Source organism: Bos grunniens, chromosome 26, assembly GCF_055505025.1.
Source record: "Bos grunniens cultivar Pamir isolate PY7600 chromosome 26, Bosgru_T2T1.0, whole genome shotgun sequence".
Lineage (NCBI taxonomy): Eukaryota > Metazoa > Chordata > Mammalia > Artiodactyla > Bovidae > Bos > Bos grunniens.
This window is the reverse complement of record NC_141190.1, coordinates 25,068,806-25,088,707: the sequence shown is the minus strand read 5'-3', so window position 1 is coordinate 25,088,707 and position 19,902 is coordinate 25,068,806. Positions and strand designations below refer to the sequence as shown.

The following is a 19,902-nucleotide window of genomic DNA, read 5'->3' as shown; positions in this document are numbered from 1 at the left end:
GTATCTTTGTATCTTGTGCCCATAGACCTCAAAGTATTTCATAGCATTAACTCTCCAAATATTTTCATGAGATAGATGTAAAAATACATAATGAATATGCCATACACATACACACATGCACACACTTTACTCCTCACTGTAAGAGACAATTTGGAATCACAACAAACATTTTTAACTAAAAAATTACAAAGCAAAACTCTGCACTTAAATGACAAGAGTATGCTGCTCCCCTCTGAGTCATGATAACTATTAGCAGTTTTAAAAATGAGAAGCAGGAGAATGGCAATTCTACAAAATAATTAAAACTGGGGCCTCAATCTTCACATCTGATCAAGTTGTGCCATTTCCATTTCAAACAATCTGACAGTTCTGCATAAACTGATCTTTTCTTTCAGGTGAATTCCCCGATTTCTCTCTCAATCTATTGTAAATTCTGCTATTAGAATAACAGAAACTGTTTTAAACCCAGCATGGGAAGGGACAAAATGTAAAGACATAAATATATTCTTTTACCTGAGCCTCAACAAGATTTTTACTATACAGATTCCTATCTGACCTCACAGCCTCATACAGGTTCTGTTGCTGTTTTAATTTAGTCTCTGATTCAGCGATTTTTTTCCTATAGTCAAAAATCTGCATTTCACGGACTTTTATGTCTTCCATGTTCATGAGGACCTGGAGGAGAAAGAAGTAATAAAGATGGTTAAATAGCCCATCTGTGGTTATTGGTTCAGGACAAACAGATTTTGCATCTCAGGGTAGCGAGCAGAAATGCCAGCAATCAGAAAATCTGACAGTGGCTATAATCGTTGTGGTATGACACAGAAGTTCAGCCCAGCTGATTAGGGGCAAACATATACTTTATCTACAGCACCGTTCTGCTAAAGCATGAAGGCTTAGCACAGTTATTCTGTGATCACAAAACAGAACAGAAAATAAATTCTTTCAATTCTGAAAACCTCTCTTGCCCACCCCAACCACCAAAAAAGGAAAGGAATAAAAAAAAGCACAAGCTTAAACAGATCTTAACACAAAGCACTAGGAAGGGTAAGAGATAGATTAGCTGTTTGGCCACAGTCGTGGCTTTATAAGGTTAACCACAAGAAAGAAAAGTGACCTCTGACACTGATAGTAATCATAACTCTATCTTTACCAATGTCAAACTCACTCCCATCAGGGAAATCCAAAAGACTTCATAAAAACATGTGTTCTACTGTGTGCAAAACACTTTGAGGCAAGATGAGATGCAGAAGTACCTGCCTCTTTTTTGCAAGTATGGAAAACCAAGGCCCAGAATTCCACCGTGAGCCAATGCTTCTCGACAAGCAATCCACACAGTAGAAATGACATCATCATGACTCTTAGCTGCAATGACCACGGAAACTGATTTTCTAAGGACAATCTTCTAAAATTCCTTAAGAAAAAAAATTTTGCAAGGAAAACTGGTTGAATGAATAGAGCTTATACTTTAACAGCTAGAACACACCAGGAGAAAATTCTTAAGAATATTTCACTGCATTTCAGTGGAATTCTCTTAATTAATGACTGCAGTTGAAGGAAATAAACAGAGGAACATGACAGAGAAAAAAGGAAGGGGATGCACTTGAAATAACACGGCCAGGGAAGCTTCCTTGAAAGAACAGATTTACCTAGAACCTAAAGGTCAAAAAGGATCTCTTTGTCATGGTGATATTATAATCAGGTTTTGGATACCTGTGAGCATCATGTTCCCGATCCCCAGTCATTGCAGAAGCGAATCCTTTTACTCTACTTGTAGAATTAGTATTCCAGAAAATATATTCTAAGAAACCCTCTTCTAATGTTTCCCCAACAGAGTTAATGATGGCTGGTGCTTAATATATGTCCCTTTATATCTTTAAATAGTGAAAGAAATGTTAGTCACTCAGTCATGTCCAACTCTTTGTGACCCCATGGACCAGAGCCCACCAGGCTCCTCTGTCCATGGAATTCTCCAGGCAATGTTACTGGAGTGGGTTGCCATTCTCTTCTCCAGGGGAATCATCCCAAGATTGAACCCAGGTCTCCCGCATTGCAGGCACATTCTTTACCATTTGAGCCACCAGTGAAATCCAATATCTTTCAAAGTTTTCTTAGATTTATATTTAAGGAAGGATGGAATCAAATTTTAACAAATGTCTTTTTAGCATATATTATTTTGCACTACACTATCAGTTCTATTGATCTGATATACTTAGTAACAAATGTCTTCTTTTACAAGTATTCTGATTTTATTTCTTTATTCATAGTCCCATATGCCATAATTCTAAATAAGTGCATAAATGGGAAATAAATATTTATTTTCTTTTTCTTAGCTTCCCTGGTGGCTCAGACAGTAAAGCATCTGCCTGTGATGCAGGAGACCTGGGTTCGATTCCTGGGTTGGGAAGATCCCCTGGAGAAGGAAATGGCAACCCACTCCAGTACTATTGCCTGGAAAATCCCATGGACGAAGGAGCCTGGTAGGCTGCACTCTGTGGGGTTGCAAAGAGTCAGACATGACTAAGCGACTTCACTTCTCTTTCTTATTTACCTGAACCTTCTTCTCCCTTCCACCCACATCAGTCCCTCATTGACATAGAAAGAAACCAGGTTAATGATCCAGTATGTGTTCTTCCATATTTTTCTTTGAATTCTGCATATTCTATTTACGTCTACTAATGTCATTATCGTAATAATAGCTAATATTTCTCAGGTACTTTCTATATACAAGGATTTTACAGGTATTAACTCATTTAATCTTCACAAAAATCCTCATAGATGTGCATTATCATATCCCAATTTTACAAATAAGGAAACCGAAGTCAAAAGAAGTAATGTTGTTCACAGCTAGCCAACTAGTGAATATACAGGTTCAGGGCTTTGTTTTCCTTTTGCTTTCTGAATTTGGTCATTATTTTTCAGCAAAGTGGGATCCTCTTATATATTTTTATGCACCTTGCTTTTTATACTTTGTGGGAATTCTCCAGTGCAGGTGAACCCCTCCCCTCTGACAGGCATTCATTGGTTTCCATTTTTTTGCCAGTTTGAACCATGCTACAATAAACATTTTATACATGTGTTCTTATGCAACTGTTCTCTTACTTCTGTTGGGATGGATTCCCAGAAGAGGAGTATGTGGCTCAAAAGACATATATATCTTTAACTTTAATAGATACTGCTAGATTGCTTTCCGGAGAAGGCAATGGCACACCACTCCAATACTCTTGCCTGGAAAATCCCATGGGCGGAGGAGCGTGGTGGGCTGCAGTCCATGGGGTCTCGAAGAGTCGGACACGACTGAGCGACTTCACTTCCACTTTTCACTTTCATGCCTTGGAGAAGGAAATGGCAACCCATTCCAGTGTTCTTGCCTGGAGAATCCCAGGGACGGGGGAGCCTGGTGGGCTGCCGTCTGTGGGGTTGCACAGAGTCAGACACGACTGAAGCGACTTAGCAGTAGCAGATTGCTTTCAAAAATGGCTGTAACATTTTACATTTTCATACCCCCAGCAATAGCTTTCTTAATAGAAAACTATCCTTGTGGTTTCAGGATAAATCCTCTTTGGTCATACTGGATGATTCTTTTAATGTACTGTTGAATTTGGTTTGCTAGAATTTCATTTAGGACCCTACATACATATTTATAAGCGACCTAAGTCTACAGTTTCCTTTTTGGTTCTGTTTTAATATCAAGATTTCTGCTAGTTTCATAAAGTGAGCTGAGTACCCTTTTGTTCATTCATTCAACCACTCGCCTACTTATTCATTCACTCACTGAACATGCATTGAGGGCCCATCTATGGCAGGCACTATAAAAGCGCCAGTGATGTATAGAAAAATAAGATGCATTCCCTACCCTCAAATTCACTCCTAGTGAGTGACTCCACTGTAAAATGATAATCAAGGAATGGATACAACCAATAATCTGAGATATGCACAGGGTGTTATGAGAGAATTAAACACTGGGAGGATAATAGGGTGGCCATAAACATCTTATCTAAGAAGTTAATATTTGGTATTTACATAATTTGTGAGAACTACCTCTTCCTTCTTGTTCCTAGATCATCCCACCCAAGGACCCATTCATCCCCAAGCTTTCTCCAAGGCCTGGAGTTTTTGTTCACTATCACAGCAGAAGGCATGGGTTAGGTCAGTAAAGTAACGCCAATCAATATTACCCCTAAGACCAACACAACACTGTAAAGCAATTATCCTCCAATAAAAAATAAATTAATAAAAGAGAAAAATAAATGAAATACAGAAATTCCAACAGAAAAAAAATACCCCCAAGAATATACAATACATTTTTCTAAATTCATATACAGAAAAAAAATTTTACATAGCCTGGGAATTATCTGATTCTTAAAAGTTTGAAGGAACCCAATTCTAAAATAATTAGACCCCCAGTGACAACACTGGAGCTAATTCTCTCTCAGATGTTTCAGTGGCTTCCATGGTTATTAATCTTTCTATGGTTTCTACTTCTCCTTGAGTCAAGCCTTGATGTGTGTACATATTTTCAAGAAAAATATCTATTTTAAGCAATCTTTTACATTTATGCAACCAGAGTTGCACAAAGTACTTTTTTATATTCATTCATTCATTTATTTGGCTGCACCGGGTCTTAGTTGCAGCACGCGGATCCTCAATGCTTAAGGCGGTATATGGGCTCTTGAGTTGTAGCATGCAAGGTCTTTTATTTGCAGCATGTGGGATCTAGTTCCTTGAAGTGAAGTGAAGTCACTCAGTAGTGTCTGACTCTTGGTGACTCCATGGACTGTAGCCCACCAGGCTCCTCCATCCACGGAATTTTCTAGGCAAGAGTACTGGAGTGGGTTGCCATTTTCTTCTCCAGGGGATCTTCCCAACCCAGGGATCAAACCCAGGTCTCCGGCATTGCAGGTAGACACTTTATCCTCTGAGCCACCAGGGAATCCCTAGTTCCTTGACTAGGGATCAAACCCAGACCCCCTGCATTGGGAGTGTGGAGTCTTAGACACTGGACACAAGGGAAGTCCTTGTACAAAGTATTTTATATTATTTTGCTGTTTTATTTTTATTAATTTCCATCACCCACTTTGTGTGGAAAGAAAATGGCCCAAGGTAAGAATACATACAGACTCAGTGGTGAATGGCTTGCATTGTTGGTTAGGGGGCTTAAAGGAACAAAATTAGAAAACTTGAGAAGAGGAGGCCTGCAGAAGAGGCATGTGGGTAGATCTGAAATGAAAAGACATTTCACTCCGTCTTCCATCGTCTCTTTGATCTATCCCTTGAAAATGAGTAGCAGGTGGCCTTTTAAGGTACCACCACTAGCAACTAAAAATGTTTAAGTTAGGAACAAATGGGAAACCTAAATAAGGTATCCATTCCTGGATCTGTTACTTGTTTGATTTTTTTAAAGAAAGACACTATCTTAGCCCCAAATGTAGCCTTTCTATGGACATGACCATCTTTCTTGGGGTCAGGGAAATGAATAGATTGAAAATACTCTGAACAGCATCATCAGCATTCAGAATATCAAGCAGCACATCAGAGAAAAGAAAAAATTTGCTTGTTCAATCACTTTGAGAAATATTACAGTAAGAATAATCCTTTGCACAGACAGAATAATGCTCCAGAGAAAAGATGTAACCAAGGGCATTTCTTTCTGGGGTACCCAGCTGCTGCTGCTGCCGCTGCTGCTGCTAAGTCGCTTCAGTTGTGTCCGACTCTGTGCGACCCCATAGATGGCAGCCCACCAGGCTCCCCGTCCCTGGGATTCTCCAGGCAAGAACACTGGAGTGGGTACCCAGCTAGCCAGGTTCATCTTTTTGCAAACAACAGTACACAAAGTCTAACTTGTTTCCAGATTCTTGAAGCTGGGAATAATAGGAACCCATCATGATACCAAAAAGATCAAAGGTTATTTTGTTTAAATAACAGCAAAAATTTTTAAAGTAGAGAAACAAAGGGAAAAGACAATTCACAAAGCAATTTAGTTCCAAGTGCTGGGACTCAATTTGTTTTGAGGGAAATCATTCAAACCAATGTCACATAGAGGTTCAAATCCTGAAAATTCATAAAATGTGCAGAGTATTAGGTAGACACAAAACCCTTCATCAGCAAAATGTTCCCAGTTTAAATGGCTATATCAGAGAATGCAGAATGCCAGCTATGGGCCTGGAGCTTAATTAATTGATTATACTTTAGATACCTCAAACCAACTCTGAGATAAATCACATCCAAATGTAGAGAGTTCTATTACAGCCAGAGGGTTGGAGAGCCAGCGTGTGGAGGCCTACTTCAGAGGAGACCAGAAAACGCTTACAGTGCACTCTGAGGGCACAGGCTCAGTTTATAACCTACTGCCTTTTCTCTTCCTGTTAAAACAACCTGCCAATAGAAATAATAGTGAGATAAAAATCAATAAGGTGTGCAGGAAATCTGCAGCCATAGTCAAAACATCCTATGTACTAAGGCAGGAAGAGAAAGTAGGTCATTGAATTTGGAATCTTTTAACTTGCAATTGATGAAATATCAGTACAATAAACTTTTAAAGTAAGTTTTTCTGACTTGGTGTCAATGGTTTGAATGCTGACAATGCCTTTACTTCCATAAGAAAACTGGAAAACTCACTCTCAAAAAAAAAAATCTTTGTGCCCAGTCATGTGAAATTTTAAGTCTTCTCTATTTGTCTTGCTTTCTTATTTTATCCTCTATCTCAAATTCAGGGAGGCATATCTATTTTTCTATCTGTTTTTAATAACATGTTATGCTACAAATGAAAGCTATAATATCTGCCTAGGAGAGCTATAATGAGGATAACAGTGAGAAGAATTATATTTATACCATAATATAAGTACCAGGCATATCATAATTTAATCATTTAATAAATGTTAATAGACTATCATGGTATGTTAACATTATGTGATATTATATAATATTAGCACTTAAAAAATCAATTTGGTTTTTTTCTATGGATCACTCTGTTCTCCTCCAGGAAAAGAGTGATCCATAGTACACTTATTTCATTATAACATGAAAAGCTTATAATTTGTGTATGTCCCCTTGAAGGCTCTCTCCAGAGTTCTACCCTATTAAAGATGCTCTGTATTAAAAACTTCAAATTAATATTGAAAATACAGAAACTTCATTTTATTATGAAGTACCTATTTAGTGAATGATATTTCTTTGATCAACTTCTGCTATCCTCACTTACTTGTAAATCCTTGAAAGCACATTATTATTCATTTCTTGGAACCTCTGTCTATGAGAGCTTTGCTTGACATTGTTATAAGGCAAATAAGCAGGGAGCTAAGAAACTTGTCAGTAGGAATTCATTGTGAAAAATGCTTTTCAGTATATAAGAAAAGGGAGGGGATAGCTAGAAGTTTAATATTTAGAATGAAAAAGAAGGGGGTCCTAAAATGAGCCAAATGCATAATGTGCAGAATGTTCCCCAGTTTTAATCATTAACTAGGAAAAAATCTTACCTAAAATTTATAAAAGTCTAGAAAAGAGTAAATATGGTGGACCATAACTTATAATTGGGCTTCTCTAATAGCTCAGTCGGTAAAGAATCTGCCTGCAGTGCAGGAGACCCGGGTTCGATCCCTGGGTCAGGAAGATCCCCCGAAGAAGAAAATGACAACCCACTCCAGTATTCTTGCCTGGAAAATCCCATGGACAGAGGAGCCTGGTGGGCTACAGTCCATAGCGTCACATGAATTGGACACAACTTAGCAACTAAACCACCACAACTTATAATGCCACTCTTGGTGCCTCTCAATGTAGCTGAATAATAAAATTTATACTGCACCAGAGGAAAAACCATGAAGATAAAAAGTGCTGAATATATACTGTGTAAAATATCTAGTGGGGAGCTGCTGTGTAGCCCAAGGAGCTCAGCTCATTGATGACCTAGAGGGATGGAATGGGGTAGGGGGAGGCTCAAGAAGGAGGGGATATATATACACATATAGCTGACTCACTTTGCTGTACAGCGAAACTAACACTACATGGCAAAGCAATTATACTCCAATAATAAAAGAAAAAAAGTCCAACTATAAAGAATAAGTGCTGAAACACTATTAGTTTTGTCATGGCTTGTCACGGCTCCATGAATATTTGCTCCCACCACCTCTATGGGAGGAGTCTACTTGCCCTTGCTGTTGAGGCTGGGCCTGGACACGTGACTTGCCATAGCTGATGGGATGTCAGAGAACATTAGGCGAGTAGAGACCCATGAACTGTGCTTGCGCGGTTGGGTCTGTCCTTTGCATTCCTTCCATTCTCCATGAGAACAGTGTACACATCCTGAAGGATGAGAAGCACACAGAGAAAATCTGGACCCAACCCACAGCCCCAGGCCAAGCCCAGGCAAGCTCAGCCCAGATCAGCTGACCCTTGTCAACTGTAGGTGTGTGAGTGAGAAAGAAGTGCTTGTTTTTGCATGCCGGTGAGACCTGGTGGTTGTTTATTATGCAGTAATATCATGGCACATGTTGACTGAGACAAACACATAAGGAAAGGCTTGGGATTCTGAGCCATCCAATTCTGGCACAAAAAGGGATCTTCTTTCTCATTTGCAAATGCCAAGTCAAATTAATAAAATGTAATGTAGGGCTTTCAGCAGCTTAGATTTCACCTTTTTTTCCTTCTAAATAAAAATAATCAGAAAGCAAATGTTGACACTGTTTTTGTAGCCCAGAAGGAAGAGGAGATCAGGCCAGCTAAAACTGCCAACGATAGTTAAGATAACATTGTCCATCATGGCAACCTATTTCAAAAGAATTTAAAGGCAAGCAGACCCATAAGTTTAAGAAAGTTTAGGCACTCAGTCATGTCCACTTTGTGACCTCATGGGATAACAGATTACTGAAGAAGAATTTAATATAGATACCTAAAAATAAGTCTTTGGTTGATTCAGTTGTCTAATTATGCTTTCCGTTCACCCTTTCAAAATATATTTAGATACCTATTTAATGAATAAGTAACATAAAGAGCTCAAGAAGACTTGCCCTTGAGGAACTTGTAAATGACATGAGGCATACTCAGAAACGCAGATACTGTAATAACATCAGATTTCTTCACCTGCCAGAGAGGGGAACCAAGTACAGATGGATTAGAAAACATTTTAAATAAAGCTCCTCTAAGGTTTTATTGGTCCTTGACTGAAGGGCAAGGTTTTTTAGTATTTTTTCTTTGGATCGGGATACTAAAGTAATACATATTCATTTCAGAAAATTTGAAGAACACAAAAATCACACAAGAGGTAAATTAAAAATGATCTGTATCCCTACTACTCAGAAATACCTAGTTTTCACATGTTGATCCATTACCTTCTACTCTTTTTCCTGTTAAAAAAAAAAAGGAACTAGACTTCAGCTTTTTCTTCTTGCCTAACTCTCAGAGGGTACTTTTCTTTATCTTTGTTGGTTAAACAACATACACACATACAAGTTTCTCCCAGAGCAAGTCTATGAGATTTCTCCAGTCACTGATTTTGCCAGAAACATGTTCAATCTGCATGTACAGTTCTTTCTTCATCTCCAGAAAATATTTTCTGTTAAATCTTTGATCTGGTGCTCAGTTCCTCCATCAGAGACCAGCAACCTATACGATGCTTTTTATTCCCTGTCCTTATCTCTTATCCACTCTTTGATCATTTTTGTTTTTTGTTTCCACCTATATTCTAAGAGTATGAAGAAAACCTTGGAAGAAAAGCTATGACCAACCTAGACAGCATATTAAAAAGCAGAGACAGTACTTGGCTGACACAGGTCCATCTAGTCAAAGCTATGGTTTTCCCAGTAGTCATGTATGGATGTGAAAGTTGGACCATAAAGAAAGCTAAGCACTGAAGAACTGATGGTTTTGAACTGTGATGTTGGAGAAGACTCTTGAGAGTTCCTTGGACTGCAAAGAGATCCAACCAGTCCATCCTAAAGGAGATCAGTCCTGAATGTTCATTGGAAGTACTGATGCTAAAGCTGAAGCTCCAATACTTTGGCCACCTGATGCGAAGAACTGACTTATTTGAAAAGACCCTGATGCTGGGAAAGACTGAAGGCAGGAGGAGAAGGGGACAACAGAGGATGAGATGGTTGGATGGTATTACCAACTCAATAGACATGAGTTTGAGCAAGCTCCAGGAGTCAGTGATGGACAATAAAGCCTGGCGTGCTGCAGTCCATGGGGTCACAAAGTCACAAACTGAGTGACTAAACTGAACTGAACATTCTAAGAGAACTACTCAAGTTTGCACTCCACTTCACTGATTCCATTTTCCACATCAGTTCTTTCTTTATTAACTTACTGACTTCAATGTGGATTTTAAATCTACCATTGCTTGCTTTGGGTTGGTTTGAGGTTTGCATGTGTTTTAGTCTCTTTACAACTGGTCCTTATTTTATCCATCACTTCCTTTCTTTATCTTTGTTTTGTCTTAGAAGTAATGTCATCTTGGACTTATAACCCAGATGATAGTCCTCTATCCTACCGGGGTCACACTGTTCTTAACCACAACAACAGAACATCTATAATCTTCATTTTGTGTGCTAGGGAGCCCAACATGATACCTCGTATCTCTAAGAATTCTTAGAGGAATTATATTTCTCCTATTCACTGTGGCTTTGATTTCCTATTTCAATAGAATTCCAGATTCTCGATTGGCACTTTTCTCTGGGACAGATGGTTCCTTTTCTAGGTGTGTTACCTCATATCCCACATCCCTCATCACCCGGTCCCTGCCCCCACAAAGCACAATCCAGCCACAGGGTTGATGCAGACTGTCACTGTTGCAGGTACAGAGCAAGTAAAGAACTTAAACTTGACCATCGGAGGTCCCATGCTTAGCACTTCCTCGGTCATTCCTGCCCTGGGAACTGGTCCTGTCTCCCAGAAGAGCCCAGCCTACTCTCTCATCTTCTCCTATCTCCCCCCATTTCCTGCTTACCACTGCCGCTCTCCTTCCCAACTGCAAGCAAGTTCGAGGGACTGTGAATTGAGGGCCAGGTGGATTTTCCTCAGTTCACCTCTACTGGCTTTAAAATTCTCATCCAATCTCTTTTCTTCTATTGCAGCATGGCCTTATGTCAACCTTAGTGTTTGATGCCATTAAAACTTTTCTCCTCTGTTACTGACATTTAACAAGCTGAAAATAGCTACATTCAAATGCCGCTTTGAACAAAAATTCTGGGCTGTTTATCTACAAATTAATTATTTACTTGCTTATTTATGAAATGTTTCATAGCATTTACTATGTGCCAGAGATCATTCTAAATACTTTACCGACATTACCTCATTTAATTTTCACTACCCACCCCATGATATAATGACCCCAATCCTTTTTGTCTGCAGACAGATAAGATTTAGGTCAAACCATATAAATAATTTTGCATTTTGTTCTTATCAGATTCATATTGTGACCATATTCCCCATTTAAAAAATATTTTTCAAACATGTGATTTTAATGGCACAAGGCAAATTTGCACAATTTATTTTGAAGAATATTCTTTTATAAAAATCTGTGCATTCTTATTCTTCATATACTCAGTTTTTACAAAAGAAATTGTGGGGTCAAAAGGATAAACTTGGAACAACCCACTTTAGAAGGAGATGAAAATACCAGTTTCATACATCTTCCCCCAGTCCTTGGTATTATTCCTCAACTTCCTATAAATAGGATACATGACAGGGAGCTTTCTGTTTGTGGGAATGAAGTACGTGTGTGTGTGTGTGTGTGTGTGTGTGTGTGTGGCAGTAAAGAAAGAAATATGAGAAGGTGTCAAAAAGACATACATGTTTTTAATAAGATGTCCAGAAGTGACACAAGTTGCTGTAGCAACTGATACACGCTGTCAGGAGTTAAGTAAGAAAGAAAAATTATAGTTGATAAATAATATTTTAAGAACCTGTGCTTAAATTATTTAGGTGAGACATTATGCAACCTTGTGCAGTTAAACATCAGAAATTGTGAAAACCAGTTACCAGCAAAACTTGGTACCAGTAGCTCTCCTTCATAAGGAAAGAAACACACAAGCCTATTTTAAAATCAGTGACAGCAATCTTCTTTTTATCACTCATCATCTGTCTATTTGTGAAACCCAGTTTTGGTACCTACTATTTACAAGCATTTACTATGTGCTGGAAATGAAGAGAAGAATAAGACAAAGTCCTTGCTCCCAAGAGCTCACTACAAACAAAGGTATAAATAAATAAGTACTCTAGAAGATGGTAAGAGCTCTTCCAGAGATATCAACAAACCCATTAAGTAGGAAGTGACTAGCTCTGCCTAAGGAGTTAAAATAGGTTTGACCCCAGACATGAGCATTTGATCTGGGTACTGAAGCATGAATAAGAATTTTTCATTCCGAGAAGGGGGAGGAAAGGGCTTTCCAGATAAAACAAAGAGCTTAGCCTCTGTTGCATAAGTCAGAATATATGAATTGCTGTGTCCTGCATGGGTTACAGGTATGTGACAAAACACTGATTCACTCTACCCGTAGGTGGGCCAGGTGGCATCCCTGGGTGAGCCCCTCCAGCCCTGCACAGGCTCTTCCCCCTCATTCCCACATACTGTAGACATGCTATTTTCTACAATGCTGTGATGCAAAGAATGTTAGGAAGCACTGCCCCAGGTTGCTGAGAGATGACTGAGGTTTGTAAGGCTGGGAGTAATAATAAGATTTCACTGGAATTTTGAACAACTCTGACAGTGTGATGGCAGCCAGGAGTGGCGGGAGACTGACTGCCAGGAAAGAAGACGTAGGAGGTTACAACAGATTATGTGTTCAGATGTAGTCTCTGTCTCACCAGGTAAGGCCTCTCCCTTAGTAGGATCACACTGCTGCCCGAGGATATCAGGCTTGATCACGTAACTCCCTTTGATCAATGAAATATTGATCAAAGGGAGTTACGTGGACTGACCCTTTACCCTTCCTTTGCCAACAGAAGCTCTGAGAACATATCAAAGGTTCACTATTACACAGTTTTCCCTCTGCAAGAGGCCAACACACTCCAACAGAGTCCATCTGCAATGAAGAGGACGTGAAGCAGAGCTGTGGCTGACCCTCAAAGGTCATTAATGTGAACAAAACATAGATCTCTGTTGCTATAAACGACTGAGACCTGAGGGTTATTTGCTACAACTTAATCTGACAGATTTAGAAAACAAAGATCATGGCATCCGGTCCCATCACTTCATGGGAAATAGATGGGGAAGCAGTGGAAACAGTGTCAGACTTTATTTTTCTGGGCTCCAAAATCACTACAGATGGTGACTGCAGCCATGAAATTAAAAGGCGCTTACTCCTTGGAAGGAAAGTTATGACCAACCTAGATAGCATATTCAAAAGCAGAGACATTACTTTGCCAACAAAGGTTTGTCTAGTCAAGGCTATGGTTTTTCCCGTGGTCATGTATGGATGTGAGAGTTGGACTGTGAAGAAGGCTGAGCACCGAAGAATTGATGCTTTTGAACTGTGGTGTTGGAAGACTCTTGAGAGTCCCTTGGACTGCAGGGAGATCCAACCAGTCCATTCTGAAGGAGATCAGCCCTGGGATTTCTTTGGAAGGAATGATGCTAAAGCTGAAACTCCAGTACTTTGGCCACCTCATGCGAAGAGTTGACTCATTGGAAAAGACTCTGATGCTGGAAGGGATTGGGGGCAAGAGGAGAAGGAGACGACAGAGGATGAGATGGCTGGATGGCATCACTGACTCGATGGACATGAGTCTGAGTGAACTCTGGGAGTTGGTGATGGACAGGGAGGCCTGGCGTGCTGCGATTCATGGGGTCACAAAGAGTCGGACACGACTGAGTGACTGACCTGATCTGATCTGAATCTGACGGATACAGAAGCTAACAAGCTTAGCCACACTAGAGAACATGAGTGCCTGAACTGATAACTAGTCCTCTCAGAGTCAGTAAATCAATCAGTGGAGCTTTTTACATGATCAAGTTGTAAGAGGAATATGCTGTTTTACAATGGCTTCCAGCCAGGGGTATGAGGATCACGGGGCATCTTTTACAAGGAAGACATGTCCTCCTAGGGATGGACTGATCACGTGTATTTGTGTTCCTCCAAACTTACATTCTGCAAATATCTAATCAGCATTTGTTTACTCTAAATGGGCAGTAGCTGATTTGCTAGCAGAGCTTATTGCCCACTATCTTAAAGCATGTGAACCACAAGCTGCAATCTGAATAATCTGTCTTTGCAACAATGTGTGGCAATCAGAAATAATGCATTGATGCTCAACCCATACCATGGAGGACTAGCTTACCTTTTGGGTAAGGTCACTGGCTTCATTGATGTACCGATCTCGCTCTTTTTCCAGTTGAAAGATGATCTTTCTCTGCTTCTGAGCTTCCTCTTTGTAGTTTTGGATTTCTTCCTCCAGATTCCTCTTGGCTTGTTCATGGAGCTTTACCAGGTCTATCTGTTTCTGGGTTGCACTGACCGCCTTAAGCATATTCTGAAAATAAGGACAGCACCAAAAAATGTTTGTGGGTTTTGGGTTAAATTTACTTGTTGCCTTAATCCTAAAATAATTAGGTGCATTGTTTGGGAGATGAATAAAAATAATCATATTTTCTACAGATTACTAAGAGCTTGTTATGTTAATTTTGCACAGAGCATTATAAACACACATAAAAAGGCACTGAGAGACAACATCCCCAGGAAGTGGGCTTATATTGCTCCCATATTAGGGGTAGGAAACTGAGAATGAGAAGATAAGCTACTTGCTTACAAGTTCATGGGCTTCCCCAGTGGCTCAGTGGTAAAGAATCTGCCTGCAATACAGGAGGAGCAGGAGACACAGATTCGATCCCTGGGTTGGGCACATCCCCTGGAGGAGGGCATGTTAACCCACTCTAGTATTCTTTCCTGGAGAATCCCATGAACAGAGGAGCCTGGTAGGCTACCGTCCATAGGCTCACAAAGAGACAGACATGACTGAGCACATACACACGCACACACAAGTTCACCCAACAGGGGAGTGACAGAGCTGGAATGTGAATCCCGGGCTGGCTGACCCCAAAGCCAATCTCTATTCCAACGCTAGCCTTTCACTTGTGAAGTTAGAACAGCTGAACCTAATCATGTACCACAGGCTTTGACTACAAAATAAAATAAAAACCTTCTTATTAAAAATACAGACAGCCAGAATTAACATATGATCCAACAACATCACTTCTGGCCATCTACTTAAAAGAACTGAAACACGTGTTCAAACAAAAACTTGTACATGAACATTCACAGCAGGTCTATTTATAAAAGCCAAAAGGGGAAAACAACCCAAAAGTTTATCAACTGGATGAATAAATAAACAAAATGTGCTATATCCATACGGTGGAATACTACTCATCCATAAAAAGGAATGAAGTAGACAGTACAACATGGTTGAAGCTTGAAAGTATTATCCTGAGTGAAAGATGTCAGACATAAGAAGTCACATATGGTATGACTCCAGTTATATAAATATCCAGAATGGTCAAATCCACAAAAACAGAAGCAGATGAGTAACTCCCAAAGATGGGAGGAGGGGAAAGTGGGGTGAGACTGCCTGACAGGTACAGGGTTTCCTTTTGGGTGACGAAATGTTCTGGAAGTAGATTCATGATGTTTTACACAACATTGTGAATGTATAAAATGTCACTACTGGCAAATTTTATTTTCTGTGTATTTTACTACATTAAAAAAGAATTAACCTGGTTGTTTGAAAAAAAAAAAAAAAACACAGATGCTCACATCCCAACTCGAGATCCGTGGATCTGGGATGGGACTCTGGCACCTACATTTTCTGGGGGCGGGGGAAGCTGCCCTGGTGGTTTCTGATGCTACTACAATGGAAGTGCCTTGGTTTGGCTGCGCAAGAAGTCAGGTTATTCCTCTGGAACACAGAATTAATACAGTGCAACTCTGCAGCCATGCTCATGATGGATCACAGCATGTCTGCTTCTATAGCCACAGCTGAATGGACCCAGAGACTTCCGAAATAGAACCTCTAGATTTTTGTATCTCAGTAGAAGATGTAAACTCAGGAGCTGTTTATTGGCAATAGCTTTTTTCTGCCATTTGGACAGGGAAACAGAGAGAGAGAGATGATTTCACTGGAAGACAGAAATGAAGCCATGACTCAGCTAGAAGTCTAGTGGTGGAGGGAGGGGCTTTCTGTGCATCCCAAGAGTGAAAGGCCAGGTTTTCATCGTTCCTGAGGCCCAGCTGTATCCTTAGGTTCTGTGTTGCTGCTTAGTTGCTAAGTCGTGTCTGACTCTGTGAACTCATGGACTGTCGCCTGCCAGGTTCCTCTATCCACGGGATGTTCCAGGCAAGAATACTGGAGAGGGTTGCCATTTCCTTCTCCAGGAGATCATCCCAACCCAGGGATAAAACCCACATCTTCTTCTACACTGGCAGGCGGGTTCCTTACCACTGAGCCACCTGGAAAGCCCCCTGGGTTCCACGAGGCACTTCGTAATCCCTTCCCAAATCTCTAACCAATACAGACCTGCAGTCAGGACTGAAAACCACTGGAATATAAATTGGTTTAAAAAAAAAAAAAAAGAACATGAAACCTTGGTCGGATGATGACGTAGAAAAATGGAAAAGGTCAACTTTACTTTCAAGTACTGAATTAAACATTTGCTCTATGAAAGATAAAGTCCCTTCAACACGACACTGAGAGAACCAAATATATGAACATTGCTGTCTGTCAAAACTATGTCACTCATTCATTGAATGAAGGTGGCATTCCAAGTCAGTGAGGAAAGGATGTATTATCAGTAAAGGTTGACTGCACACCTGCAGAGGAGCAGGCGCACTGTCAGGCACTAAGGATGCAATGGCTGGGAAAGACAAAAAAAGTTTAAAAAGTACCTGCCTTGTTGAAAAAAATTTGAATTTTCAATGGTGATAGTTTGGAAAGGATGCAAACATTTGGAAGTAGTGGTGGTGCATGAAGTGCTGAAGTTTCATATGATTTTAATTTGTACTTCTGAGTTCATATCTATATTGGGATTCAGAGTAAACAGCATATAAAAAAAAAAAAAGTACCTGCCCTCAAGACCAAGCTGATGTAGTCAAATTAAACAAATAAGTGTAAAATTAAAGTGTTAGGTGTCCTATTGTGGCAGAAAATCCAAAGGTGGTTTACCAGAACATACAAAATATAAATGGATTAAATGTTGTATATGTTACAAAAAAAATTTTTTTAATCTAACTCCAACAATAGTATTTATATTATCATTTATATTATATTATTTATATATTTATGTTATTTATAAATTTATGGAATAAAGGCACAGTTCTAGGATTATGCAAAAAAAAAATTAATGACTTTCTGAAGGAGTGATCAGAATGTAAAGATACTTAATATTCTACTCTTTTCTGAGATTCCCTAGTCTGCTCTAAACTACAGGATAATCTACTTCGTTAACAATTATTCATTTCTGGGAAACCTAAAGAAAAATTAAAATAATAAATATTAAAGTAATAAAAAATTGAAATGAATGAATATAGGCTGTATCTTCTTTGATAAGATGAAGCTCTATTGACCAAAAGCCAGCAAGCTGTCTGCTGTGGAAGCAGCCTCCGCACTCTACACCTGGCACATCGCTTCATGCTTCATTCTCCCTGGAGGGAATTCTTGAGCAGGAACACGTACCCTAGACCTATGAATGTAGTTAATCTCCTCAGAGTGACTGTCAATGGAGGTAATCCTCTGGAAGGGGCTGGGAGAGGAAAGGGGCATGGGGGCAGGGTCTGTAAGCCTCAAGCTCCCCACAGCCTCTCCCTCAGCTTTGGACCATACTGGGCTCAAAGACTAGGAGGAATAAGCACCAGAAGCAGAAACCAAGGCCTCCAGCACTCGGGAAAAGATGGAGGAAAGGTTAGAGACTCTTGGTATGGCCAACCGGCCATCCTTGAAACACCTAAAAGTTAAAGTTTATTAGAACTCACTTGTATTTTCTGGATTGGCACAAAATTGCAAATTATAGATATTAAAATCAGAAATCTTGATCAACTGCTTAGGTGCCAAATAAGACACCAGCAATAGGAACAGAAACCACAAGACTCTCTGAAATCCCCTGCTAGTTTATATGATAATTCTTCAAAGTGCCTTTGTGCTCACAGGTGATACTGTGGTTTCAATTCACAGCCAGTGAACATGGATGTGCATAGCTGCATAAAGGACAATTGAGCACTATTATTAGTTCTAATCTACTTTTGTTTGGCTCAGAGTTTTCTTTCCCCTGCAACCGGTTATAGGCAGATATTACAGCACTAAAGAAAGACATTTATTCACCAGTGTTACTGTAACAAACGCACCTTATTCAATATGTCCCTTTCTCTCAGAAGCTCATCCATTGCTTTCTTATCAAGTTCTGCTTGTTTCTTTGAGGCCTCCACCTCTAAATCACCAGAGAGAAAAACAATAATAAATATAAAGAGAGCCTGCCAAGAAAGAATCTGCCACAGTGACATGAAAACTGCTTTATATATTTATCTGTAGCTATAAAACTGCTTTCTGTTGAGTGGTACATGATCTTCATTATAACTCAGTGAGGTAAGTCTTCCCATCCCACTAAAGAGATGGAAACTGAGGCTTAGAGACCCATACACCAAGGGTCTGCAGCCAGGAGGTGACAGGGCTAGGGTTGGGAGTTTGGTCTTTCTGACTCCAAAAAGTCCTAGTTATTTAGTCCCTAAGTTGTGTCCGACTCTTTTGTGACCCCATGGACTGTAGCCTGGAGGGCTACATGACTCCTCCAGACATAGGATTTCCCAGGCAAGAATACTGGAGTAGGTTGTCACTTCCTTCTCCAGGGGATCTTCCTGACCCAGGGATCAAACCCATGTCTCCTTCACTGGCAGGCAGATTCTTTACCACTCTGATGCTAAGAAAGCCCCCAAAGTCCTTGCTCTCCTGAAATATTTTTTATTATACAACTAATTAGAAACACAGGAAGAAACTGGAAAATAAACAATTCCAAAAACTAAAGGGAAAATTTTTTTAAAAAATCAGAATCTAGGAGAGGACATATGTATACCTGTGGCTGATTCATGTTAATATTTGGCAGAAACCAACACAACACAATACTGTAAAGCAATTATCCTTCAATTAAAATAAACAAATTTATTTTAAAAAATCAGAATCTACTTAAGATTTTGATGTGCCTCTTTCCTGACATTTTCCTATGCAAATACATATGTGTATATAAATATATTTATATACCACATACACCAAGATGGAGCCATAACACACATATAGTCTTGTAACTTGCTTTTATAACTAACCAGTATAAATAAATACCTCTCTATAATATAAATGTGTATCTACAGCAGAACATTTAAAGACTTCATATTTCACTGTATAAAAATGTTTAATTTATTAAGCCAATCCTCATCTTAACACTTAAATTGCTTCTTTTTATTTTTTTGTTTTGCAATTACAAGCAATAATCTTATGAAAGTTCCTGCTCATTTGGTCATCTAGGAGAGGAAGTCCTTGAACCAAAAGTGATTTTCTTTTTAAAGACCTTTTTCTCCAGCTGCCAAATTTCTCTCCAAAAATTAATAGCAGTTTAAATCCATACCCAAACTAGAACAGTTATTACCATTCTCCTTGATCTTTGACAACCTGATAGCTTTTCCTAAACCAGTATGTTTATATTTAATTCACATATCTTTGATTGGTAGTGAGGTCAACTACTTTCTCATGTTTCACAATCAATTATTTGTTTTCTGGTTTTCAAATTGTCCACACTAACTCTCTGCCCATTTTTCTCATGAATTATTTACCTTTTAGTGAATTCGAAAGAGCACCTTATATATATATTAATAATGACGATACTAACTCTTTGGCAATGTTTTAGTCAATTTGTCTTCTTATACAGAGTCTTTGGGGGCT

The 19,902-nt window shown here is 39.4% G+C and overlaps 1 protein-coding gene across 1 annotated transcript in view; it reads right to left on the bottom strand.

Moving 5' to 3' along the window:
* CFAP58 (cilia and flagella associated protein 58) overlaps positions 1–19,902 on the bottom strand; it is a 109,603-nt gene that overhangs the window by 63,950 nt on the left and 25,751 nt on the right. Inside the window, exons 8-10 of the mRNA XM_086379312.1 lie at positions 18,321–18,403; positions 14,272–14,463; positions 514–675 (exon numbers count right to left, since the gene is read on the bottom strand). Of these exons, the coding sequence (XP_086235438.1) occupies positions 514–675; positions 14,272–14,463; positions 18,321–18,403 (437 nt within the window). The remainder of the gene's footprint in view (positions 1–513; positions 676–14,271; positions 14,464–18,320; positions 18,404–19,902) is intronic.